General features: G+C 52.0%; 2 protein-coding genes across 9 annotated transcripts in view; one reads left to right on the top strand and one right to left on the bottom strand.

Moving 5' to 3' along the window:
- bbs10 (Bardet-Biedl syndrome 10) overlaps nt 1-16,501 on the top strand; it is a 19,047-nt gene extending 2,546 nt beyond the window's left edge. For 4 of the 7 annotated variants that reach the window (XM_069919513.1, XM_069919509.1, XM_069919511.1 and 1 more), the window contains exon 3: nt 2,283-6,150. In XM_069919513.1, coding sequence (XP_069775614.1) covers nt 2,283-4,074 — 1,792 coding nt within the window. In that variant the 3' untranslated portion in view covers nt 4,075-6,150. Of the gene's footprint in view, nt 1-2,282; nt 6,151-6,218; nt 6,528-9,280; nt 9,755-16,353 lie in introns of those variants that run through there. The other 3 variants (XR_011351912.1, XR_011351911.1, XR_011351910.1) reach the window with 3 other exon arrangements.
- Nucleotides 4,532-25,887, bottom strand: hsd17b8 (hydroxysteroid (17-beta) dehydrogenase 8). Of its 2 annotated transcripts, none has more exons than XM_069919514.1 (9): nt 25,810-25,887; nt 23,639-23,835; nt 18,554-18,670; nt 16,806-16,901; nt 15,523-15,614; nt 14,022-14,106; nt 11,119-11,161; nt 10,533-10,607; nt 4,532-4,823 (listed from the first exon to the last, which is right to left on the bottom strand). In XM_069919514.1, exons 1-9 carry the CDS (start codon nt 25,871-25,873, stop codon nt 4,807-4,809), a joined length of 786 nt encoding a protein of 261 aa, XP_069775615.1. In that variant the 5' UTR covers nt 25,874-25,887; the 3' UTR covers nt 4,532-4,806. The 2 variants fall into 2 exon arrangements, with proteins under 2 accessions (XP_069775615.1, XP_069775616.1); XM_069919515.1 differs by having other exon boundaries at nt 15,529-15,614.

Genomic DNA, 25,887 nt, shown 5'->3' with positions numbered 1-25,887 from the left:
TGTCGCCCTGTCCCCGGTCAGCCCGGGGTCCGTGTCGCCCTGTCCCCGGTCAGCCCGGGGTCCGTGTCGCCCTGTCCCCGGTCAGCCCGGGGTCCGTGTCGCCCTGTCCCCGGTCAGCCCGGGGTCCGTGTCGCCCTGTCCCCGGTCAGCCCGGGGTCCGTGTCGCCCTGTCCCCGGTCAGCCCGGGGTCCGTGTCGCCCTGTCCCCGGTCAGCCCGGGGTCCGTGTCGCCCTGTCCCCGGTCAGCCCGGGGAGCGTGTCGCCCTGTCCCCGGTCAGCCCGGGGTCCGAGTCGCCCTGTCCCCGGTCAGCCCGGGGTCCGTGTCGCCCTGTCCCCGGTCAGCCCGGGGTCCGTGTCGCCCTGTCACCGGTCAGCCCGGGGTCCGTGTCGCCCTGTCCCCGGTCAGCCCGGGGTCCGTGTCGCCCTGTCCCCGGTCAGCCCGGGGTCCGTGTCGCCCTGTCCCCGGTCAGCCCGGGGTCCGTGTCGCCCTGTCCCCGGTCAGCCCGGGGTCCGTGTCGCCCTGTCCCCGCTCAGCCCGGGGTCCGTGTCGCCCTGTCCCCGCTCAGCCCGGGGTCCGTGTCGCCCTGTCCCCGGTCAGCCCGGGGTCCGTGTCGCCCTGTCCCCGCTCAGCCCGGGGTCCGTGTCGCCCTGTCCCCGCTCAGCCCGGGGTCCGTGTCGCCCTGTCCCCGCTCAGCCCGGGGTCCGTGTCGCCCTGTCCCCGCTCAGCCCGGGGTCCGTGTCGCCCTGTCCCCGCTCAGCCCGGGGTCCGTGTCGCCCTGTCCCCGCTCAGCCCGGGGTCCGTGTCGCCCTGTCCCCGCTCAGCCCGGGGTCCGTGTCGCCCTGTCCCCGGTCAGCCCGGGGTCCGTGTCGCCCTGTCCCCGGTCAGCCCGGGGTCCGTGTCGCCCTGTCCCCGGTCAGCCCGGGGTCCGTGTCGCCCTGTCCCCGGTCAGCCCGGGGTCCGTGTCGCCCTGTCCCCGGTCAGCCCGGGGTCCGTGTCGCCCTGTCCCCGGTCAGCCCGGGGTCCGTGTCGCCCTGTCCCCGGTCAGCCCGGGGTCCGTGTCGCCCTGTCCCCGGTCAGCCCGGGGTCCGTGTCGCACTGTCCCCGGTCAGCCCGGGGTCCGTGTCGCCCTGTCCCCGGTCAGCCCGGGGTCCGTGTCGCCCTGTCCCCGGTCAGCCCGGGGTCCGTGTCGCCCTGTCCCCGGTCAGCCCGGGGTCCGTGTCGCCCTGTCCCCGGTCAGCCCGGGGTCCGTGTCGCCCTGTCCCCGGTCAGCCCGGGGTCCGTGTCGCCCTGTCCCCGGTCAGCCCGGGGTCCGTGTCGCCCTGTCCCCGGTCAGCCCGGGGTCCGTGTCGCCCTGTCCCCGGTCAGCCCGGGGTCCGTGTCGCCCTGTCCCCGGTCAGCCCGGGGTCCGTGTCGCCCTGTCCCCGGTCAGCCCGGGGTCCGTGTCGCCCTGTCCCCGGTCAGCCCGGGGTCCGTGTCGCCCTGTCCCCGGTCAGCCCGGGGTCCGTGTCGCCCTGTCCCCGGTCAGCCCGGGGTCCGTGTCGCCCTGTCCCCGGTCAGCCCGGGGTCCGTGTCGCCCTGTCCCCGGTCAGCCCGGGGTCCGTGTCGCCCTGTCAGCCCGGGGTCCGTGTCGCCCTGTCAGCCCGGGGTCCCTGTCCCCCTGTCCCCGGTCAGTATCTCCCTGTCCCCCTGTCCAGGGTCAGTGCCTTCTTTCCTGGGTCAGTCTGGAGTAGTTTGGAGTTGTTTGGAGTGTTTTGGGAGGGACGGGGGAATGTGTATTGAGGTACTTAGGGAGATACATATGTTATTTGAGGGGATGTTTTCTGGGTGTTTGGGGAAATTTGTGCAGTGCAAATTTGTCTGGTGTTAACTGGGTGAATGCAGTGTTGATGTGCTTTGGGTGTGTGTAGGAGCGGTGTTCATGGTGAGTGCCGGGGCTGTATTTGGCCTGTGTGTGGTGATGTGATTGGCCTGTGTATGGGGATGGATTGGGCTGTGTGTCGCGCATACATTTGGGGTTATGTGTTTAGACTGCGTTATGGGAGGTGTGTTTGGGATGATGTCTTTGGGGCTGCAGGTTGTTTTTGGGGCTCTGTGTAGTTTTGTGTTTGGGATGTGTGTAGGAGAAATATGTTCAGTCTGTGTGTAAGTGAGATGCGTTTGGGGCTGTATGTCAGGTTGTTTTTGGGGCTTTGTGTAGGAGAATGTTTTTGAGCCTGCGGGCAGGGATGGGTCTGGGGCTGAATATTCCCACACCGACCCTTCATCTGGCCCTCTCTCCACAGGGTGATGGTGCGATGTGCCGTGTCCCACCGCCAGCACACCGGAGATGGAGCCAAGTCCTTTGTGCTGTTGCTGGCTGCTTTGCTACGAGCGGCGCAATCTGAGGGCTGCGGGAGGCAACGCCTGCTCCGGGCCCTGTCTGCTCTCGAGCCCCGGGCGCTGGAGAGGATGCTGGGCCCGCACTGCGGCTCAGCACTACTTCCCGGACCGGGACCCCATTGGCTCCAGCGGCCAGCCACCCAGCGCATCCTCACGGCCTACATGGCGGGCCGGGTTGGAGGGGAGCAGGCATCTGCGCTGAGCGAGCTGGCGTGCGAGCTGGTGTGGCGGTTGGCAGATGGCAGCGAGACTGGCCCTGCCCTGCGCCTGGCCTCCGGCTGCCCTGACGGCCTGCTCCTCGTGGTGAGCGGCCTACCCATGGCCAGCAGCCGGGTGCTAGAAGGCCTGGTCCTTCCCCGGGGCCTGGTGGGGCCCAGCCTCCCAGGTCCCACCAAGGCCCTGCTGGTGACCGAGAGCCTGCACCCTCTTCTGACCGGGCCTGGCCGCACCTTCCACCCGCACTCAGCTACCTCGCTGGCCGAGGCAAGAACCCAGGCCTTCAACCGCCTCCACCTGGCTTTGTCCTGCCTGCAGAGCCTGGGAGTGGGCCTGCTCCTGTCGGGGCCACGGCAGCCAGATGGTGCCCTGGAGGCAGCCTCTCATCACGGCCTGGCTGTGGTGCACGGCCTGCCCGAGGACCAGCTGGCCTTGGTGAGTCAGCTGAGTGGCGCTGGGCCTGTCGGCTGTCTGGAGGAGGCTGGGCCAGGACATGCTGTGCCAGTGTGCTTCGTCAGACCACTGGGCCTGGGAGCCGGCCCCCACCTGCTGCTGGGTCTGCCCACCTGCCGTGGCCTACGGCCTCACTGCCTCGTGCTCTGCGCCCCGGTTTCCGGCCTGGCCCAGCAGCATCGCAAGGCCATTGCTGGCGCCTACCAGCTGCTGGGGCTCCTGCTACCCAACAATGGGGACCTGGCAAGGGATGGACGAGGGGACCCAAGGAATGACGGACTGGGGGACCCAGGGAGAGACGGACCAAGTCGGGAGGGCCCAGGGATCCCAAGAAGGTATGGACCAGGGAGTGAGGGAATGAGATGGGAGGGTCCGTGGGACCCAGGAAGAGTGGTGCCCGGATCTGGGGAGCCAGGGACAGAGGGGTCTGGAGCTGGAGTGGCAAGGATGGGATGGAAGGGATCTGACCCAGAAAACCCACCTGGTGGAAAGGATGATCAGAGTGAAAAGGACCCAGGGATAGCCAGCGGTCAAACTGAGGGCACGAATGGCCGCAGTGGCAGGGTAAGCCAGGCCCCCGGGTTGCTCCTTCGCACCTTCACCTCCATGCCTTCCCACCTGCCCCCTCAGGACGAGGTGGAGCTGCCGGATGGGAGCGTGCTACCCCCAGGGGGGACCTTCGAATTCCTGCTGCACCACCTCCTCCTGCACAGTGGAACCAAGTGGCAGGGTCCCGAGGTGGGCATGGCCCACCGGCTGCTAGCGCAGGCCTTGTTCACCCTCCCACGGCACCTCCACCATGGTGTCAGCCGTGGCCGGGAGTTCCTGCGAGCCCATGCCAACTTCAGCCGTCGGCTGCGGGAGGGGCGGCTAGTGCCAGAGGGGCAGGGTCCACTGGAGGTGGTGGCCCACAAGTGCCTACTGGTGGCCTCCACCCTGCAGTGCCTGAGGTGCCTGCTGGCGGCCGATGCAGCCATCGCCGTGCGGGGCAGGCTGGTGGGGACAGAGGATGGGGAGCTAGGGTGACCCCCTGTCCTGCTCCGGCACAGGAACTGCAGGATACCCAACCCAGACCCTTCCCCCCTCCCCCCCATCATTGTGGGACAGTTCTGGAAATGAAGGAGTTACACTGGGCAGATTCTCCCACCTTTGACACTGTAGGACAGTCCCAGACATGAAGGGGTTACACTGGGCAGACCGCCCTTCGTCACTGCCATGGACCTGAACCTGGATAGAGTGCAGCACGACCAGCAGAAATTGGCAGGACGCACTGAAGCTTGTTGCAGCCGACACGCAGGTGCTATGAGGAAGAACAACAGTCTGGAGTCCGACCGTCATCAGGTATTGAGGGGCTGAGACTGAGGGGAAGTCACAGATAGACAGACACAGATACCAACACACACAATGCTCCATATACAGAGATACACATTCTCTTCACATACAGAGACAGACACACTCCACACCCACACACTCTCCAACACAATCTGAGTAATTATTTTTACTACATTATTGAGGTACACAGCCTCATTATCAGAGACTGCTCTACAAAGGATCCACTGTGTACCAGAGATTCTCTGCGTGGTGAAGGATCTCTCTGGACTGTGAGATACACAGGTCAGTGTTCTGGACACCACCCCAATAGTATTCCAAGGGAGGGAGATAGTCCAATTTCTAGGAAACCAGGTCCTAGGTACCGTGAGCCTTTGGAGCAATCTGCCGTCTATTTTCCCTGCCCCTTGGCATCTGTTGTGTTTGGCATCACATGAAGAGTCCACCTGTTGAGAAGGATGCACAATGTCATCAGCTGAGGACGATTCCTGGGCACACACCCAGGCACCAAGGCAATTGTTCTGAATTGCCTGATCCTCCTTAATTTAAGGGCCCCCATCCCCGCCCCCATCCCCACCCCCATGTCATGCCCCTGTGAAGACAGCTCAGAGTTTTCAGGAAGGTCATCCTCACCCTGCCAAGTGTGGACGAAGGGCCCCGTCTTTCACCTCAAGGCAACCCTGAAACACCTTGTGGACTTGCACAAGTAACCTCTGAAGTTGAAGAATACTGAGGAAAACTGCTAACATTGACCCATCCCACCCTAGTCTTAACCTCCTGCAGAGGAACCATCAATGCCCTGTATCATCAACTCACTACTATCAAAGAGGTACAGGAGCAAGAAAATCAGGACTGCCAGGCTTGGGAATAGCTTCTTCCCGCAAACTGTGAGATTGTGACTCAGTGACATTAAAAGGACTCTCCTTTGCTCCTCCCCACTCCTGCCGTACTCAAGATACACAAGCGTGAAAGAACAAACCTCCAAATTCAATGAGTTTCTTTCCTGCTGTTATCAGGTTCTTAAATGAGCCCCTCTCTGGTAAAAGATGATGTCTTTAACTACTTTTCTTCACTAAGTTGTACTTTTCTCCATATCAGCACTATTTGAGTTAGTTCCTCTACTCCCACACTAGTTATTTGTTATGATTACCCAACCCAATGTATGGGTTGTCATGTCTGGATAGCACACAAAGCGAACCCGGCTTTTATCTATCTAAGTATACGTGCCACTAAAACCATTTATTCCTTTATCAAGCCCCACCAGATACTGGAAGGAAGTATTTAGCCTCATAACAGCAATGCCATTGTTAGGCAATTTTTGTAACATAAAACAAAATTTTTAACAACAATACAAAGAATGTGTGTAATGAAGCAATATGACGTATCATGTAATCGGCATCAGAAAAACCATGTGACCTTCGACCTGGGTTTGAGTCCGCCACTGTCTAAAGAGTTTGTCCGTTCTCCCTGTGCCTGGGTGGGTTTTCCCTGGGTGCTCCCTTCAAAACGTACAGGGTTTGCAGTGCATTTGGGCAGAAAGGGCTTGTTTCTGTGCTGTATGTCACAACTTAAAATTTAATAAACAGATGGCATGTGATACAGAATATGAATGCACAGAAAAAACAGGAACATCTGCTGCAATGGATAATCTGTTACAGGTTTCTAAAAGGGTTGTACTTCAAAAGATTTCTTTGTCACAATGTTTCAGTATAAATACTGATTGCATTCCAGAATCTCATTTTTAAATAAAATGTAGCAAGTATCTGAAAATAATTTGAGATGCGTTAATAGAACATTTCATTAATTAATGCACATAATGCATCCTTTCTGGATACTCGCAGAGTGATGCAAGATCCTTGGGATCCTGGCAAAGATCTCAGAAGAAGCTGCAGAGGGTGGTGAATGCAGCTCAAAACATCACGCAAACCTCTCCCCTCCACGGACTCCATCTACACCTCCGGCGGCCCAGGAAAGGCATTGAAGGATCTCCTCCCTCCTCCTGTCGGGGAGAAGGCCCAAGAGTGTGAAAGCGCGCACCCGCAGGCTAAGTTTCTTCTCTGCAGGTATCGGGCTCCTGAATGAACCCTGTTACAGCACTATCACGGTGCCCTTACTTGGTCCTAATTGATCTTCCTTTTCACTGTTACCCTACACTCTAAATAATGCTCTTTACACAGCTGTGTTGGTGTTAGAGATAACCTATCAGTCCACTTGAAGTACAAACACAAAGCTTGATACAGAACAAGGCATTTTGGGATTGATCAAAGTGTGGAAAGATGTCACAGGCATCTGAATAAAAAGGGGAGGAGTGTGGTTGCAAAGGCAGTAGGTAATAGAGAAGGGAGGGAGGACACAGCGGTAAAGGTTCAATGATTGTCATGTAATACTACATTTAGAATGTAATACACATGAAATTCATTATCTTTTGTTTACCAAAGCCAACACTGTCCAGCACCCCTCACAGAAACCTACAGCTCCTGGTGTTCCTAAGTGGTCTTCCCTCCAAGTACTGACCAGGCCTGAGTCTGCTTAGCTTCTGAGGTGTACTTGGGCTAAAAGCAAGGGAAAGAGGGATGGCCAGGTGAATCGAGAGAGAAGGGAGCTGAAGAGCTGAGGGAAAGAAGACGGGAAGGGTAGGGAAGGGGAAAGGAGAACTCGGTTAATGCCATCCAGTTGGAGAGTCCCCAAATGTTAAATCCGATGTTATTCCTCCAATTTACAGGTGGGATAGTGCACGAGGCCACGGACAGACATGTGGGAGTGGGACGCAGAACTGAAATGATGGCCACTGGGACAGAGCTAAGGTGTTCAGTAAAGCAATCTCCCAGGTCTGCACCAAGTCTCTCCGATGTAGAGAAGGCATAATGGGAGCAGTGGATGTAGTAGATCAGTCCTGCAGATACACAAAGCGCTGATTCACTTGAAAAGTCTTCTGTTTGGGGTCCTGGGCTGTGAAGAGCACAAATGTGGTACCTCCTGCAGCCACGGGGGAAGGTGCCGGGGGGGGGGGGTGGTGTGATTGGTGGGGAGGGATGAGTGAACGAGGAAGTGGTCCCTATGGAATGCAGAGAGAGGAAGATGTGTCTGATAGTGGGATCCTGTTGTAAGTGCTGAATAATGTGTTGGATGCAGAGGTGATAGGCGAAGACCAGGGGAATCCTGTGTTTTGTTACATCTGGGGGCAGAGGGGGCCAGGGCAGATGAGCAGAAAATGGAGAAGATTTGGGAAGAGGTGGAAGGGAAGCCAGATATTTCAGATGATCATGGACTGGAAACACCTCATCTTGGGAACAGACATGGCGGAGATGGAGAATTGGAGAAAAGGGAATAGAATCCTTGCAGGGGACAGGGGTTGAGGAAGTGTAGTCAAGGAAATTGATGAATTTCTATGAGTTTCAGAAACCTCGTCTCCCAAGATGGAGACAGAGAGATACAGAAAGGGGAGATTTAGGTTGAAGATGGGCCAGGTGATGTTTGAGATCGTTGTGGAAAGTGAATGAAGTTGACGAGCTCACCATGGGGGCACGAGGCAGCCCCGATGTAGCCATCAATGTTACGGACAAAGACTGGGCACAGGCTGGGAAATTACTTCGCTGAAAACCTACGCTCAATCCACAGAGACCTCCCAGTGGCCAAACCTTTCAGTTCTGCATCTTGCACCCATACTCACATGTTTGTTCGTGGCCTCGTACTATCCCTCCAACATGGAGGAACACCTGATTTTCTGTACAGTCACTCTCCAGCCGAATGATATTAATGTCGACTTCTCTGGTTTCTACTAATCTTGCTCTTCTCCTCCCCTCCTTTACCCCGTCTTCTTTCCCTCCTCTCCACCTCCCCTTCCCTCTCTACTCACCAAGCCATCCCCCCTCCCTGTTTGCAGCTGTACCCTCCCTCCCTCATCCACCTGTAACCTCCTGCCTTTGTGACCGTACCATTACCATTTCATTTGGATGCCTACTGACATTTTTCCACACCTTGATGAAGGGCTCAGGGCCAAAATGTTGGTTATGTATCTTTATCTTTCCTATACAAAGGACATCGTTTGACCTGCTAACTTTCTCCAGCATTATGCTTTTACTTCAACCACGGTGTTTTCAGACTCTTGTGTTTTACCTGTTGCTCTTAGAAGAACCCTTCTCATTGAAACAGATATTATGAATGAACTTGACCTCCTGTGGAGGAAGCATCAATGGCCTGTGTCATTAGCTCACCATCATCAAGGTGGTGGATGAAAATCAGGACTGCCAGGCTTCTTCCTATAGGCTGTGAGATTGAGACTCAGAATGCCCTTTCATACACTCAAAGACCCCGATTGTAAAGGCGGAGATTCGCCGCCCTTACATTGGCGGGCTTAACTCCATGAATGCGCCCTGGCCTGCCCCAAGGCGCCAACTGCAATCCCTCTTGGGGGAAGGGTCAGCATGAATGTACAGCCACTGTAAGCAGCTGGCTAGGGGCAGGCTGATGACGTCGTCAACCCATGACCCATCTCACTCACCCCTCTCCCTCCATGATCCCCTCAGGGCAGGGCGGCTGACAGGAACTATCGGGGGGGGGGCCGGTGCGGGATGTGACAGCCCCCACGGCACCTCGCTTCATCCTTCGGGGCCGCTCGCCAGCGGGTCAAAATGTGGCCAAGCAACTGCAATCTTCCCGACCCATAATCCCCCACGCAGCTGGAGCCATTCTGGGAAACAGAGAGTGGTTCCTGCTGCATGGGGGGGATTATGGGTAGGGAAGACGGCCATTGCTCTGCCACGCACTTATGATGGGCAGCACCACGGCAACAGTCACCCCGCCTGCAGCAGCTCTGGACGATGCACCACTCTACATAAAAGCAGCACTGGAGTTGGGCTGCTCCGTGAACAGCTAAGTTTAACATTTTTATCTGCCTCTGCAGAAGCCTCGAAGTGAAGACCCAGGATGAAAATACCTGTGACTGAAGGGACTCTCCTTTGCTTCTCTTTCTCCTTCTGTTAGCGGAGCAGGGCAACTGCTTGCCTTAAGGCAGGCAAACACATACCATGAATGTGACTCTTCTAATATATTACTATGACAGTAAAAGAAACCCTGAACATCGATAAACAATACAAGTATACTCTGCTTTACAAAGATAGAGCTTTCCTGAGAAACTGTTTGCAAGTCAAAATTTCATAAAGCAAAGACCCATTGACTACTAATTTCGTAAAACCAAAAACCCATTATAATTTCTTCGTAAAAGCGAACATGGTTTCTTCAAATAAGGGAATTTTGATAATTCGAATATTCGTAGAGCACCATGAAAACCATCCCAAATACAGTATTTATGTGTAGTTTGATTATGTGATTATAATGTACTGAGTATCGTGTGAGAACCATGGACTGGAGAACCACTTTCGTCGGGTTGTATATTTAGATGATTTTGAACTTGAATAGAGAGCCACCCTTTTATTATGGATGGCCTTCTCGCAGAGTGGATTGTGGTACTTCTTCCTCAAATCAGTGGATGAGGAAGTTTCTTGAGGCCAGCTTCTTGAGAAGCAAAGGGAAGAAAGGATTCCACGGCAGGGACTTGAGAGGTCCGTTCCTGCTCCTGCCTGGAACTGTGTGGTCTGGAGGTGGTGTTGGGGGAGGGGGGAGGCAGGGCGGTCTCTGACGTTTGGATAGAAGTGGCGGTGAATCTGAGCTTGATGGGGTTGTTACCCTGAGAGGAAGGGTTCTTCCCGGAAATTTTGCGGGGAACAACAGCTTAAAGGAAGCTGTCGAAGGAAATCTGGACGTTCATTCTAGTCACCTGATAACACTTCCAGTGAAAGCATTGTGCACCTACATCTAATGCTGGACCCCATAATGGCATCTGTGAAGATGTCAATCACTTTCTCGATGGAGAAGGTATCAAAATCAACAGAAGTGAGCCGTTGTCAGCTGGTGGTTCCTTGATCCTTCTGTGGCCTATCTCTCAAGTTCTGACAGATCTCACCTGTTCGTTCCTTTTCAACAGAATGTTGTCACACTATACCTATGGGTGATACAGGATATGATAACAATTATGGGTGATGTTGACACTATGAGATGACTCATAAGTGCGGTGTCCTGTGTGTAGCCATGCAGAGCGACATGAATGCCTTCCCATGCCAGCTGCGCAAGGCCGAGCTGGGCATCGGGACTCTTACCTGTCACCTCCAGGCTGGTTCCTGTGATGTAGCTGCTGTCATCAGAGGCCAAGAAGGCACAGACGCTGGCCACCTCTGCCGAGAGATAGGACACAGGTGAAGAGACTTCCTCGGTGACAGCTGACGGAGATTATTGGGTTCCGATGCCGTTTGACAGACTGAAAGAGATGGCCAGCAGCAGAGAACACTGCTTTCTTCCCATTGACCCAATTAGAGGGTCACCATTCACCAAACTTCCTCACTCGAGTCCTCCAGCAGCCAGTTACATACACCCACCATCCTCTGTGTGAAACAATTACACCTCAGGTTCCTATTAAATCTCTTCCCACCCCCACCTTTTCACCTCACTTCCAATTACCATTTCTCCTGCTCTAGGCCTTCACCCGATCTGTTCCCCTCAGGGCTGCCAACACTGTGATCTTGGCCAGTGATCTTGGAGTGTTGTGCGGGAGGTGCAGGACAAAGCGAGGTGGCAGGGAGGGGTGAAGAAATATTGTCAACTGCACAACAGCATCCCGCCCCCTTCCCACTGCCTCCCAGGTAATTTGCTGCACCCAGACCGACTGAAGGGAAAGGCTGTACTCACCAGAAGCATCTCCCAGACGACCCATGGGCACCAGCTGGACAACCTTGAGAGGAGAGAGGAACTGTTCATGAATTATATCCACGATCTGGACCAGCCCAGCAGAGACGGAAAAGAAAATGTCAGCGCCCTCAATGCTGCTGTAACCGCAATGCCGCAGCTGGTGATGACCCAGGAGAGCTGGGAGCGGAGACACAGTGCTACTCTGCAGGATCCTACTGCCCGGTACTGATGCAGGGTGTTAAAGGAGCCGACCATTGTTTTTTTTAATCCTGCATCCATGGGGTCTGTGCCCAAGATGTCAGTGCCTGTGCTGATCAGCACATCATGAGACTCCAGGCAGCAGTGAACTGGCGTAGGGAAGTGGGGAGAACACCACCCCATTGAGAAGAAGCATGGTTGGAGACCCTACAGGGAAAGAGACAACAGCAGTGGACCAGAGAGAGAGCAGCTGAAGGATCCACACAGGTTGTCGACTGTTGGCGACTTGGGGTCATAGGATCCACACCGGCTGCAGGCTGCCAGAGACTGACTCATGGAAACCAGGATTCAAGAGGGTACTGAGGGAAAGAAGAGCCCTGGTCACTAAAGGTTTCCTGACCATATTAGAAGTTTGGATCTGCAGGTTGGGCTGCCAATGGGGTCTGGGGCGGCACAGGCAATGGAAGCACTGGAAGTGATTCAACGCATAATCAATGTCTCTGAAGGTTCTCTCTTTTGTTTCTTGCTTTCTTATTGCTAGGGGTGGCAGGCAACGCTCATGGCGATTCTTTGTTTTCCTTCGGGCAGATGAATGTTGAAGTGTATCAAGCATGTTCCATTTTTAATGTATTATTTTGGAAAGGGACGGCACGGTTAGTGTAGCAGCCAGCATGACAATATAACAGATTTGAATCCATAGCTGTCTGTAAGGAGTTTGTACATTCTCCCCACGACCTGCGTGGGTTTCCTCCGGGTGCTCTGCTTTCCCTCCCAGTGCTCAAAAATCATAGGTAAATTAAGGCGATTGGGCTTGAGGTTCAGAAGGGCCTGTTAATGTGCTGTGTGTCTAAATTTAAACATTTAAAATTTAAAACAAAAGTAAGCTTTTGTCTGGCCAGTCGCATCTCTGCCTGGTAGGGAGGCGCCAACTCTCAGGACCAGAATAAACCCCAGAGGGTTGTGAACTCAGCCTGCGACATCACAGGCGCCAGACTCCACTCCATCGAGGACATCAACATGAGGTGGTGTCTTTAAAAAGCAGCCTCTATCCTCAAGGACCCCCCACCACCCAGGCCATGCCCTCTTCACTCTGCTACCATCGGGAAAAAGGTACAGGAGCCTAAAGACGAGCACGAGGACAGCTTCTTCCCCGTTGCCACCAGATTCCTGAATGATCAATGAACCAAAGACTTTACGTGCACATTTTTTTATATATAGTAATGTTGTAAGATGGTTATAATATGTATGTTTCCACTGTGACGCTGCCACAAAACATCAAATATCATGACTTGTTCATGACACTAAATCCTGATTCTGAGCTTGAACCCTGAGGAGGTAGGCAGACAGATCAAATCTGGGAGAATGGGCCAAGGGACGGCAGATGGAATTTAACTTGTATAAGTGCAAGATGGTGAGTTTTTGGAAGTTAAACCAGGGCAGGACTTGCAGAGTAGGTAGCAGGGCCCGGGAGAATGCAGTGGAACAGAGATACCTCGGGATACAAGTACATGGTTCAAATAGACAAGGTGGTTTTGGCAATGTTTGACTTCATTATTGAAGGTTCGAAGGACAAGAGTTCAGGTGACAATGACTTCAAAATTGGGTGAGACTACACCTGGGGGCACTGTCGGCAGTTCTGGCCCTGTAGGAAAGATAGATTCAAGATCCTGTTTTTTACTGCCATGTGAGAAAACAAGTGTAATATTAAACAAAATTGCTGTAGGGCAGACAAAGATTCACTAGCAGCAGAAAATGCTCGACGCTCCTTACAGGCAGAGAAAGAGAAGCCAAAGAGAGTTGCCCCAATCACAGAGGAGTCTCTGTGGATTGTTCTCCAGCACTCCAACAGCCACCACAGACTTCAGTCCAAACCATCTGCCACCCGAGCTCCAGACCCAAACAGGAAGCCCTCGACACCCTCGTGCATCCTGGTTACGATACCCAGTACCCCTTCAGCCAGTCTCCAGCAATCCGCACCCTACGTGGGCTCCTCCTCGCCGCTCGTCCCAACAGCCCGCCATCTGCGTGCTCTTCAGCCTCAGAGCCCCTTGCTGTGGTCACTGTCCCGTGTGTCATTCCCTCTGCTTCTCCTTCTCGGGGGGGGGGGGGGGGTGCCCCAATTTGTGGTGCCTATGCGCCAATCCTCTGCTTCCTGGGAGTCTGCAAACCCTTGTGGCCATTGCCTAATGCAGATATTGGTACATTGGAATGGGTGCAGATAATATTCTGAAGGGCGTGACCAGGACCTGAGGGAATAAGTTCGGGAGAAATTGGAAATTCTGGGTAATTTCTACCTGGAGCACAGCTTGTGAAGGTTTATAAAATTACAAGGGACCTGGAGAAGGTGAGAGGTGACAGTCTTTCTCTCAAAGCTTCAGGTAAAGGAATGGTCGCTGGTCAGAACCACTTTCTCATCAATCTGGTCTGAATGATGATTACACCGTTCCCTCGAATGTTGAGGAAATGGTCTTTGAAGGAAGATGTCCGGTGCAAATCCTGTCCCTAAAGATCACTGAATGTAATCATCTTGTCTGTTCCGAGTGGCTGGGTCCCACCTGCCTGAGGGTTGATTCCCGTGTGGCCAAGGGGGAAAGCTATAGATTTTAAAATGCCCAAGGTTCCTGCTCCTGCCGGCTGACCACACACTGGCTCTCTCAGAGCACTGCAGGCCAGCCAGCCCCTGCCTGAGTCCACACAAGTCTTACCTTCTCCAGAACCTTTGGGGGCACCTTGGCTGCCATGGGCGTGTCAATGAATCCCGGCAGGATGGCATTGCACCTGATTCCGTACCTGTAGAATGCAGACAGGGAGTGGGAACAAAGTGCCATGGGGGTGGTCTGGGATGCTTCGGATGATCTGGGAAAATGAGGGGCTGAGAGGGAGGGGTGGGGGAGAAAGGGGTGAGAGGGTGGGGAAGGGGAAGGAGAGGGAAAATGGAGAGATATGGGAGCGAGGGGAGATGGGGAGAGAGAGTGGGGAAGGAAGGAAGGGGTAGAATTTGGGGAGATGAGAGGGGGAAGAGGGATGGAGAGGGGGACAGAGGGACAAGAGGGAAGGGGAGGTGGAGGAGGGAAAAAGGAGGGGAGAGGGAGAAGAGGATGTGGAACTGAGGAAGAGATGGGAGGGGGAGGAGAGAGAAGAGGGTAGGGAAAGGGGGTAAATGCCTCCATTTGGGGGGAAGAATGGTGAGGAGCGATGAGCTGGGGAATAGCTTGGTGAACTTTCAAGTGTACCGTCAGGGTCTGGGGGTGTGGGGTGATCTGTGAGCTCAGGCTGGATGGGGGAACTGGGGTGGCGGGACTCAGATCAGCACACACAGATTGGCGGTCAGCACCACTGGTGGAGGGGAAGGAATGGGCAAGTGTTCAGCATTGGTTCGGAGGGCAGGTGGGAATCGAGGCAAATGACTGATGTTACAGATCCAGATCCTGAGAGACACATCAAAACTTACAGAAACAGAAGTGCCAACACAGAAGTCCAGGGGTAGTGGTGAGGATTGAGAGATCAAGGGATCATCTTTAATGTACATGAGGTTCATTCAGAAGTCTGATAACAGCACGATGGAAACTGTCCTTGATATGTGTTTGACTCTTGAATGGTGATAGCCCATATAAAGAGGGGGCAGGGTGAGAGGGAGGGTGAGAAGGGAGGAGTCATAGGGAGAGAGTAGGGATGGAGAGGGGGAAAGTGAGGGGGAAGAGGGGAGGAGACAGGGAGAGGGGGTAGGGGTAAGGGGGAGAAAGAAGAGAAGGAAAGGAGGAGCGAGGGTTGCGGGTGAGGAGAGAAGGGAGAAAGAGAAGGATGGGCGGAAAGGGACATGATCAGATACAAGTTGTAGGGCTCCAGACCAACTTGTTGGGGTTGAAGTGGAGAGCGGATCCGGTGATTCACGAATGTCAAATTAAATTTAGGCTTAGCTTTATTTGTCATGTAATACCGAAAACATTGAGAAGGGTTTCTCTGCAAGCAAATCAACAGGTTATCTCTAACAGTGATCCAGCTTTGTAGAGTATAATTTACAGTGTAGGATTACACACACACATTTGCACATTCATTCACACACAGATGAACAACTGAATACAGAGACGTACCCAGACTTTCATGTGTACATGCACACGGATAGAAATAAATGGACATATGCACACAGACACACACACACACAAGCATAGACATACACACGTACAGATATCAGATGGACATACTTACACATACCTTGCAAGCTCTTTCGCACTAGTCTTTGTCAGGGCCACCACCCCTGCTTTGGATGCTGTGTAATTTGCCTGGCCCAGGTTTCCAACCTGTGACAACACAGCAAAGACATGGTGAACCTGCTCCTCACGCAGGAGTGATCAACCCTCACCTACCCCGCTGGAGTAGACTGAGCTCATCACAACCGGGGGCCCTGCCAGGCAGGAGCACTCGTTCCCGAAGGCCCAGACAATGAGCGCGGGGTCCTGGAATGGGAGTTAACCCTTAAACCCTTCAACTTCCAGAGTAGAAAATTTCAAAGATCCACCAATGAGTGGGAAAAAAATCCTCCTTATCAAAGATCAGAATGGGTGACTCCATGTTTTCAGGCTTTGAAACCCATCGTATGAGGAGTTTGTACATTCCTCCCACGTTCCAAATACGTACAGGGTTAGTGGATTAATTGGTCATATGGGTGTACGTGGGTGGCATGGGCTTGTGGGCCAGAAAGGCCAGCTACTATCGCCAAACTGAATAACAATTGCATACGCTTCAATGAAATCACCTCTACATAGAATCATAGAAAATCAGCACAGAAGGTCATTCCGCCCCTTGAGCCTGCTCCACCATTCAATACCATCATGGGTGATCATGTGACCTCAGTCTCATGATCTCCAGACCCCTCATCGTTTAGACATCTGACCCCCTTCAGGCATAAAGGCCCCGTCCAGTTCCCTTTTGAATCTAAATTTCAAAAGTTAAAGAATTTCATGTATGTTACATTCTAAATGTAGTATTCTGTGACAATAATGGAACCTTTACCTTTACAACCTCCATACATTTTTGAAGGGTGGGAGGAAACCGGAGTACCCAGAGGAAACCAACGCGGGAACAGGGAGAACGTACAAACTCCTCACTGATCTGAACCCGGGTCACTGGCGCTGTAGCAGCATTGCGCTAACCGTGAAGTGCATTCATGGCAATAAATTCCGATTCAGGTATATAACTGATGCTCCAGAAACGAGCCCTTCCCTGAGTTGGTTCTATATCTTTTCCTCCTATGGAAGCTGTGGGACCTTGCTGAGTTCCTCCTAAAAACCATTTACGGCTGAGTTGAAAAATTTCTTCTCAATGGGGCTTAAAATCCCTTTGAAAGCCTCCACTCCGGGACAGTTGTAGAGGCTCAACTTCCTGTGGCATCCGTTCCTCTCCCAGCCAGTGGTGTTGGGGGTTGTTATCAAAGGTCCTGGGGATGAAAGAGGGCGAGCCCAATCCTTCCCCTTCGCCGCATCTGCCCTTACCTTCCCCACAATGCTCCCCAGGTTGACGATGGAGCCCCTCCTGCTGCCGTTGGCAATCAGAGCTTTGGAAGCTGCTTGGATCACCAGGAAGGTGCCCTGCGGAAAGAAGGATCAAGAGTGCAGGGTCAGCGGGAGGGGTACACACAGTGGAGAGGAGCAGGCAACGGGGACAGAGGTTAGTTTTCCATGACAGCACAGGAAACAAGTCCCTTTGGCCCTTCTAGTCTGTGCCAAACTATTATCCTGCCTTATCCCACTGAGCTGCACCCAGCCCATACCCTCCTATCCATGTACCTCCAAACTTATCTTAAATGTTAAAATTGAGCCTGCATTCACCACTTACTGTATGTTCCAGATTAACACAGAATATACAAATCTCTAGCGCAATGGAGGCCCTTCGGCCCAATGTTGTGCCGACCCAATGACCTACTCTTAAATTTCCCTACCAATATAAACCTCCATTTTTTTTCAGTTCCACATACTCTCTTAAAAAGATCTTATTGTCCCTGCCTCCACCACTGTTGCCAGCAGCGCATTCCATGCGCCCATCAATCTCTGCATGAAAAACCTACCTCTTACATTGCCCCTGTACTTACTCCCAGGCATCTTAAAAATTATTCCCCCTCATATTGGCCATTTCAGCCCTGGTGAAAGAAAGCCTCTGACGAGCCACTCGATCAATGCCTCTCATTATCCATCTTGTCCACCTCTATCAGGTCACCCCTCATCCTCCGCCGCTCCAAGGTCACTCAACCTATCCTCAGGAGGGCTGCTCTCCAATCCAGGCAGTGTCCTGTTAAATCTCCTCTGCCCCCTCTCAACAGCAGCCACATCCTTCCTATGGTGAGGTGACCAGAACTGGGCACAGTTCTGTGGGGTCTAACCAAGGTCTCATATAGCTGCAACATGACCTCTCGGCTCCTGAACTCAATCCCATGGTCACATGCCATAACGCCTACTCAACAACACTACCAACCTGTGCAGCAGCTTTTTTTTTTTCGAAACTTTATTTATTAATTTTAATTTTATTTTTTATTAATTTTAAGCTTTGAGTGTCCTGTGGGCACGGATCCCAAGAGCACTCAGTTTGCCCATACAGCTTAGAGTCCTCCCATTAATACTGTAATCTGCCTTTAAATTCAACCCATCGAAATGAACCACTTCAACTTTTCTAGGATAAACTCAATCTGCCGCTTCTCAGCTTCTGCACCTCCATCAATGTCCTTTTTGCAAATGTCTGGCAACCATCCTCACATCCTCAAACAGAGGTTAGCGTTCCACATTAACCTCAGAAGTAGATTAGTAAGAAGAAAATATATATTATTATTTTTTTATTATTATTTTTCATTATTAATACTAATAAGTAAAAGGGGAATTTAACTATAGTGGTTCTCAACCTTTTATTTTCCACTCACATCCTAGTATTCCCTAGGTGCTCTGAGGATTGCTTAAGTGGAAAGAAAAAAGTTTGAAAATCACTGTTTTAATCGTACCTAATTGACTCCAAATGTAATGGGCCAATGACCATTTTTCTCAAGCAAAATATTTCAGTAACAATTGGGTCTAGAGCAGGGATTCTCAACCTTCCCTTCCCACTCACTTACCACGTGAGGCAATCCCTTACAGAGCACCGATGGCATAGGGATTACTTAAAAGGGGATGTGAGTAGGAAAAAAAAGGTTGAGAACCACTGCTCTAGTCCAAGGCTGGAGAAATTATATTGGGGAAAATATGCAAAAGCCACGCACCATCAAGTTAACCCTCAGCACTCGTTCGAAGGTCTCAGCTTCCATCTTCAGAAGTAAGCTGTCCATGGTGATTCCGGCACAGTTCACCACTATACTGGGAGGTCGGGAAAACTGTGTCTGAAAGAGAAACAGCAAGAGGGAGAGCTACAACAGGATTATCAAGTTTATTTCAAGAGGAACAGAATACATGAGCAGGGAATGCCGAGAATTTACAAGGGATTAGTGAGACCTCAGGGAGTATGGTGAGTGGGCTGACATTGGAGAGTTCAGAGGAGGTTCACAAGGATGATTCCAGGAATGAGTGTTTGACAGCTCTTGGCCTGGATTTGTTGGAACTTAGGGGAAATGAGGGCGAATCACATTGAAACATTTCGAACAGTGAAAGGCGTGGACAGGGTAGATGCAGAAAGGTTGTTTCCCATGGTGGGAGAGTCTAGGACAAGAGGGCACAACTTCAGGATTGAAGGGTGTACGCTTAGAACTGAGGACGATTTTCTGCCAGAGGGTGGTGAATCAGTGGAATTTGTTGCCACAGGTGGTTGTAGAGACCAGGTTATGGGGAGAGGGCCAGGCAGTGGGACTGTGTGGGAAAATGGATCTCCTTATGATTAAATAGTGGGGCAGTCTCGAGGGGATGAATAGCTAATTTCTGCTCCTACATCTCATGGCCTTGTAGTTTATGGACACAGACCACTAAGCCAAACAACAGCGATCTCAACCATCCAGTCTACCAATCCTCACTGTTCCCCAGTAAGCCCAAGGCCTTGGTGTGCCTTTATCCACAGATAATCTGCTCCAACCAGCAGGCCTGGCAACATCCACAGAGAGAAATCGTCAGTCTTAAAGGGCCCACAAATCACTCAAAGGGTCTGGACGTGAAACATCGACACCTTATATTCGGTCTGGGCATTCTCCAACCAGATGTCATTAATATAGTCTTCACCAATTTCCATCAAACCTCGTCCTCAAGTCTTTTCCTTTCCCTAACCTTCTGTTTCCTTTCCTCCAAATCCCACCCACCTTCCCTTCTCTAATCAGAGAGGTACTCACTCCCTCCATCACTTTCCTCTCTTTGACTGTCCCACCTGTAGACACCTATCACGTTTTACCAGTTAATCTGTGCTCCTCCCTCCCCTCCCCACCTCTTTATTCAGGTGCCTACCTGCTTTTCTCTTTTCCCCAGCAAAGAGCCCAGACCTGAAACGTTGGTTACCCTTTACTTCCTGTGGATGCTCCATGACCTGCTGGGTTTCTCCAGCACATTGGTGCATCGCACTGGACACAATGGCTGACCATTACTCTCCATGGACGCTCCCTGCTCTTCCAAATCCTCCCCATCTTCAAAGAAAACTCATGGCGTCACATACATCCCTGAGATTCTTTTCCATCTTCTCTCTGTTCACTCGAGATTCCAGCAACAACACGGTTAGTGCAATGTTGTTACAGCACCAGCAATTGAGACCGGGGTTCAAATCCCATGCTGTCTGTAAGGACTTGGTACATTCTCCCTGTGTTTGTGTGGGTGTAGGGTTGGTGGGGGGGGGGGGGTCATAGTCAATTGGGTGTAAATTGGTCAGCATGGGCTCATGGCCCCCAAGAGCCTATTACTATTCTGTATTTCTAAATTTAAAATTTTAATTGTTTTGCATTTATCCACTGCATCAGGAAGTGTTGCTTGCTTGCCTGTCTTGAGTAAGTCTCCCCAAATCCCCAGCTCAGTGAAAAAGTGCAGTAAGCCTTTGATCCAACCTCAGGATTGTGATGGCTCTTCCTGGTCCACTGTGCCTTCTCTCAGCCCGGGATTTGCTCCATTGCAGGTGCTTGCTGTGATAAACCGAGACAAGGTTTGCGACTGTTGCATCGGCTAGATCCAGTATTGGGCGGACACAATGCTGCAGGTATAAGTCCAGCCAGACCTGCAAACAGAGCGTCTCAAAAAGGTCCTGCTCCAAAGCATTGACTGACCATTTCTATGCTTGGATGCTGTCTGACCCGCTGGACGCGATATTCATTTTAATCTGCGTGTTTTGCACCAAGGACCTGAGAACGCTGGTTGTACTTGTACAATCTTACCTACATCTTGTTTTTTTTTTTTTGCATTTGTGGTCTCTTTTTAATGAAATTAAGCATGCTATCATGCTTCATCAGGGACCAGGCCTGAAACATTGGTGATCCTTCACCTCCTATTGATGCTGCGTGATCTGCCGAGTTTCTCCAGCTTATTTGTGTACTGCGCTCGACCCCAGTATCTGCAGACTTTCTTGTATCTACTAGTATAATAGTAGAGTTTTGGGGACCAATTATTTGGGTCAAATTTTGGGGGGGGTCAACTTTAACACAGATACTACTTTTCACCACGGTAAGTGCTATCGTTTGAGGTGTCAGGAGCTCAGATGGCAGGGAGCAGACGGTACGGGCATCAAGAGCTCGGATGGGCGGGTGCCCAGAGTGGGGAACCACACTTGCAGAGCGTCAGGAGCTTGGATGGCGGGTGGTCGGGGCAGCGGGAGTTTGGATGGACAAAAGTAGGTGGAGGGGTGGACTTTTACACACAATATTTCGGCTAAAAAATGGGGAGGGGGCCGAAACTATTACACGGGATTGACTATTACACCAGTAAGTATGGGAGCATTTTCATTGTCTCTTACACAATACAATAAAGGTGCTGGAGAAACTCGTGATGGTCAAGCAATATCCATACAAATCAAAGGATAACAATTGTTTTGTACTTGGGCCCTTCGTCTAGTCTCATCAGAAACGGGCAGGGGCCTGAACAAAAAGGTAGGGGGAGAGGGGACGAGGAGAGGAGTGGGTGGGAGGAGTGAGGGGGTGGGGGAGAGTAGGTGGGAGAGTAGAAGCGATTGGGAAGAAGTTCACTCTCTGATAGGAGAGAGGGAGCTGGAGGAGAGGAGACAGAGGGGTAGGGAAAGTGAGAGACTCGGGAACAGAATACAAGAACAGGGACGTGATGTTGGGACTTTATAAGGCACTGGTTAAGACCTCACTCAGAGTACTGTGAGCAGTTTTGGGCTCCTCATTTAAGAAAGGATGTGCTAACGTTGAAAAGTGATCAGAGGAGGTTCACAAAGATGATTCCGGAATTAATCTATTATATATGAGGAGCGTTTGACAGTTCTCATACCCTTCTTGTTGGAATTTAGAAGCATGAGAGGGGAATCCCATGGATCATTGGAAGGCATGGATAAGGTGGATTTAAAGTTTACATTTTTTTTTAAAATGTAGACATAAGGTAACAGGCAATTTCGGCCCACGAGTCCGTGCCGCCAAATTTACACCCAATTAACCTACAATGCTGGTACGTTTCGAACAATGGAGGAAACCGGAGCCCCCACCGCCTCCCGGGAAAACCCACACACGTAGACATTGGGAGAACATACAAACTCCTTACAAACAGGTCAGCATTTGAATCCCGGTCCCAACCTCAGGCACCATAAAGGGCTTTGCGCTAACCGCTACGCCAACGGTACCAACCCAGATGTGGAAAAGTTGTTTCCCACGCTAGGAGAGTCCAGGACAAGAGGGCACAACGTCAGGATTGAAGGGCGTGATGCTTAGAGCGGAAATGTGGAGGAATTCCCTCAGCCAGAGGGCGGTAAATATATTGTCTTTGTGGCCTACAGGCGGTTGCGGAGGTCAGGTCATTGGGTGTAGTTAAAGGCAGGTTCCTGACTAGCCAGGGGATCAAAGGTTACGGGAGAAAGGCCGGGCAGTGGGGAAAAGGATCAGCTCACGATTAAATGGCAGGACGGACTCCATGGGCTGAATGGCCTATTTCTGCTCCTATGTCTTTTGGTCTTAATGGAAACTGAAGCAGTCGATGTTAATGGTGTCTGATTGGAGAGTACTCAGATGGAAAATAAGGCAATGTCCCTGAAGTTTGTAGTTAGCCTGGATCTTAGTTAGTTTTCACAAGATCACGTCAAAGGAACAGAAGCAGGCCACTCGGCCCATCGAGTCTGTTCTGTAAAAATGCACTAAGCTACTCTACCCTAGTTCCAATTTCCGGCCTTTTTCCCATATCCCTTGATGCCTTCACTAACAAGATACTTGTCTATTTCTTGTTTAAGTACTCCCAGAGACCTGGCTTCCACTGCTGTATGCGGCAGCGAGTTCCACAGATCCACAACCCTCTGGCTGAAGAAGTTCTTCCTAATCTTTGTTTTATATGGATAGCCTCTAATTTTCAGACGATGACCCCCCCCCACCTTGTCCTCGATTCACCCACCAAGGGAAACATCTTACCCACATCCATCCTATCTAAACCTTTCAAAATACGAAAAGCCTCGATGAGATCTCCTCTCATTCTCCTAGACTCCAACCCAAAAGCTGCCAAACGCTCCTCGTACATTAGCCTTTGCATTCCGGGAATCATCCTAGTAAATCTCCTCTGCACCCTCTCCAACAACATCACATCCTTTCTAAGATAGGGGGCCCAAAACTGTACACAGTTCTCCAAATGAGGTCTCACCAGTCTCCCATAGAGCCTCATCAACAACTCTTTACTTTTGTACACTATTCCTCTTGAAATTAATGCCAACATAGCATTCGATTTCTTCATGACCAATTTCACCTGGTCATTAACTTTTAGGTTTCCCTGCATGAGGACACCCAGTTCCCTTTGCACATCCAAGGTCTGAATTTTCACCCCATCCAAATAGTATTCTGCCTGTTTGTTTTCACTGCCAAAGTGTACAACTGTACATTTCTCTATATTGAATCTCATCTGCCATAATTTTGCCCAGTCTCTTAATCTGTCTATATCCTTCTGCAACTTTACAGTTTCTACTACACTTCCTGCTCCGCCACCAATCTTGGTGTCATCCGCAAATTTGGCCACAAAACCACTTATACCACAATCCAAATCATTAATATAAATTGTAAACAGTGGGTTTTTTTTTCATAAAGTAACTGCAGCAAGCAAGAATGTCTGTACATTGTACAATGTCTATGCCAATAATCTCATCACTACGATTAGTTATTATTACGCTTCATGCTTGGGTTCCGTTCGTGGTTCCTCAGGCCAATGAATGCCTGTTGAGCTCCTAAGGCCAGTCATTCTCCTACCTGTATCGAAGCCACAAGGCTGTGGACACTCTGGGGAGACGTCACATCAGTCAGGAACACAGAGTGCTGCTGTTCATCACAAGGCAGGCTCTTCAGCGTTTCCTCAGCCGAATCTTCATCAATGTCTGCCACTGCCACTGTGGCCCCCTCACTGGCGAACTGCTGGCAGACTGCTCGCCCAATCCCGCTCCCGCCACCTGCAAGTAAATTTATTTTTACTTATTTAGACATACAGCATGCTAACAGGCCCTCTTGGGCCAAGAGACCATTCCGCCCAATTGACCTACAACCCCCACCCCCCCAGCACGATTTGAACAGTGGGAGGAAACAAGAGCAAGCAAACAGTGCCGGATTCAAACCCCGGTCTCAATCTCTGGCACTGTAAAAGTGTCGCTGTATCTGCAGCACCAACCAAAGGTCCTGGGTAAATTCAGCAGGCCACACAGCGAAGGGTAGCCAACGTTTCAGGCCTGAGACCTTTATCCAACTGCACGAAAACCAACAAGGTCGGGTCAGATACAGCAATGAGCTCCCTGAACCCTTCTCCATTAACAATGGCGTGAAGCAAGGCTGTGTTCTCGCACCAACCCTCTTTTCAATCTTCTTCAGCATGATGCTGAACCAAGCCATGAAAGACCCCAACAATGAAGACGCTGTTTACATCCGGTACCGCACGGATGGCAGTCTCTTCAATCTGAGGCGCCTGCAAGCTCACACCAAGACACAAGAGAAACTTGTCCGTGAATTACTCTTTGCAGATGATGCCGCTTTAGTTGCCCATTCAGAGCCAGCTCTTCAGCGCTTGACGTCCTGCTTTGCGGAAACTGCCAAAATGTTTGGCCTGGAAGTCAGCCTGAAGAAAACTGAGGTCCTCCATCAGCCAGCTCCCCACCATGACTACCAGCCCCCCTACATCTCCATCGGGCACACAAAACTCAAAACGGTCAACCAGTTTACCTATCTCGGCTGCACCATTTCATCAGATGCAAGGATCGACAATGAGATAGACAACAGACTCGCCAAGGCAAATAGCGCCTTTGGAAGACCACACAAAAGAGTCTGGAAAAACAACCAACTGAAAAACCTCACAAAGATAAGCGTATACAGAGCCGTTGTCATACCCACACTCCTGTTCGGCTCCGAATCATGGGTCCTCTACCGGCACCACCTACGGCTCCTAGAATGCTTCCACCAACGTTGTCTCCGCTCCATCCTCAACATCCATTGGAGCGCTTACACCCCTAACGTCGAAGTACTCGAGATGGCAGAGGTCGACAGCATCGAGTCCACGCTGCTGAAGATCCAGCTGCGCTGGATGGGTCACGTCTCCAGAATGGAGGACCATCGCCTTCCCAAGATCGTGTTATATGGCGAGCTCTCCACTGGCCACCGTGACAGAGGTGCACCAAAGAAAAGGTACAAGGACAGGAGCCTGAAGTAAAAAAGGTGGGTGGGAAAGGGGGATGGAAAAGAGAAGAAGGGGTGGGGGGAAGGAGCACTGGCCATCAGCCGAGGGTAAACATGGATAGGAAGGACAGAAGAGAAAAGCTGAGGACTGCAAATAGCTCAGAAGAGCACGTGGAAGCGAGTTTGGAGAGCAGCAGGGAGTGCAGAGGGGGAACAGTGAGAGAGCCTCTAAAAGAAGACCCTTCGAAGAGAGGAGAACCTCTTCAGGGTCAGCAGCCCTCGAATAAATTTGCAGCACTTTGGTGTATTTACTGCAATCACAGTGTCTGCAGACTTTCCTGTCTAACATCACACTCTCCCTTTGTCCAGGCCCCGGCCACTGGTTCTGCCCCCGCCCCACTACCCAAGCCACGCCCCACTACCCAAGCCCCAGTCTTGTTCCCAACAAGACCCTCTCGCCCAGGCCCCGCCCCTCTACCCCAAGCCTTGCCCCTCTCCCTGCCCTAGGCCTCGCCCCTTGGTTCAGCCCCCAGCCCCGCCTCTCTGCCTCGGACCTGGCCCCGCCCCTCGGTTCCTGACCCTCTCCCCAGGCTCCGCCCCTCTGCCCCAGACCCCGCCCCTACCATGCCGGGAGACGCTCCACGATCACTCGCCCTTTGCCCCCGCAACCTCGCAGTTTGTCCACAGTCCGGGTCACTCCCCCACCCCCCACATCCGTCTTCCTAACCCCTCCCATCCCGCTGCCCACCCGGCGCGCCGATCACCTGTCACCAGCGCCAGCCGCGAACTCAGCCTCAGCCCCTCAGTAACCACCCGCCCCACCGCCATTAGCGCCGTGGAAG

Source organism: Narcine bancroftii, chromosome 2 (assembly GCF_036971445.1).
Source record: "Narcine bancroftii isolate sNarBan1 chromosome 2, sNarBan1.hap1, whole genome shotgun sequence".
Classification (NCBI taxonomy): domain Eukaryota; kingdom Metazoa; phylum Chordata; class Chondrichthyes; order Torpediniformes; family Narcinidae; genus Narcine; species Narcine bancroftii.
This window is presented reverse-complemented; position numbering and strand designations above follow the sequence as displayed.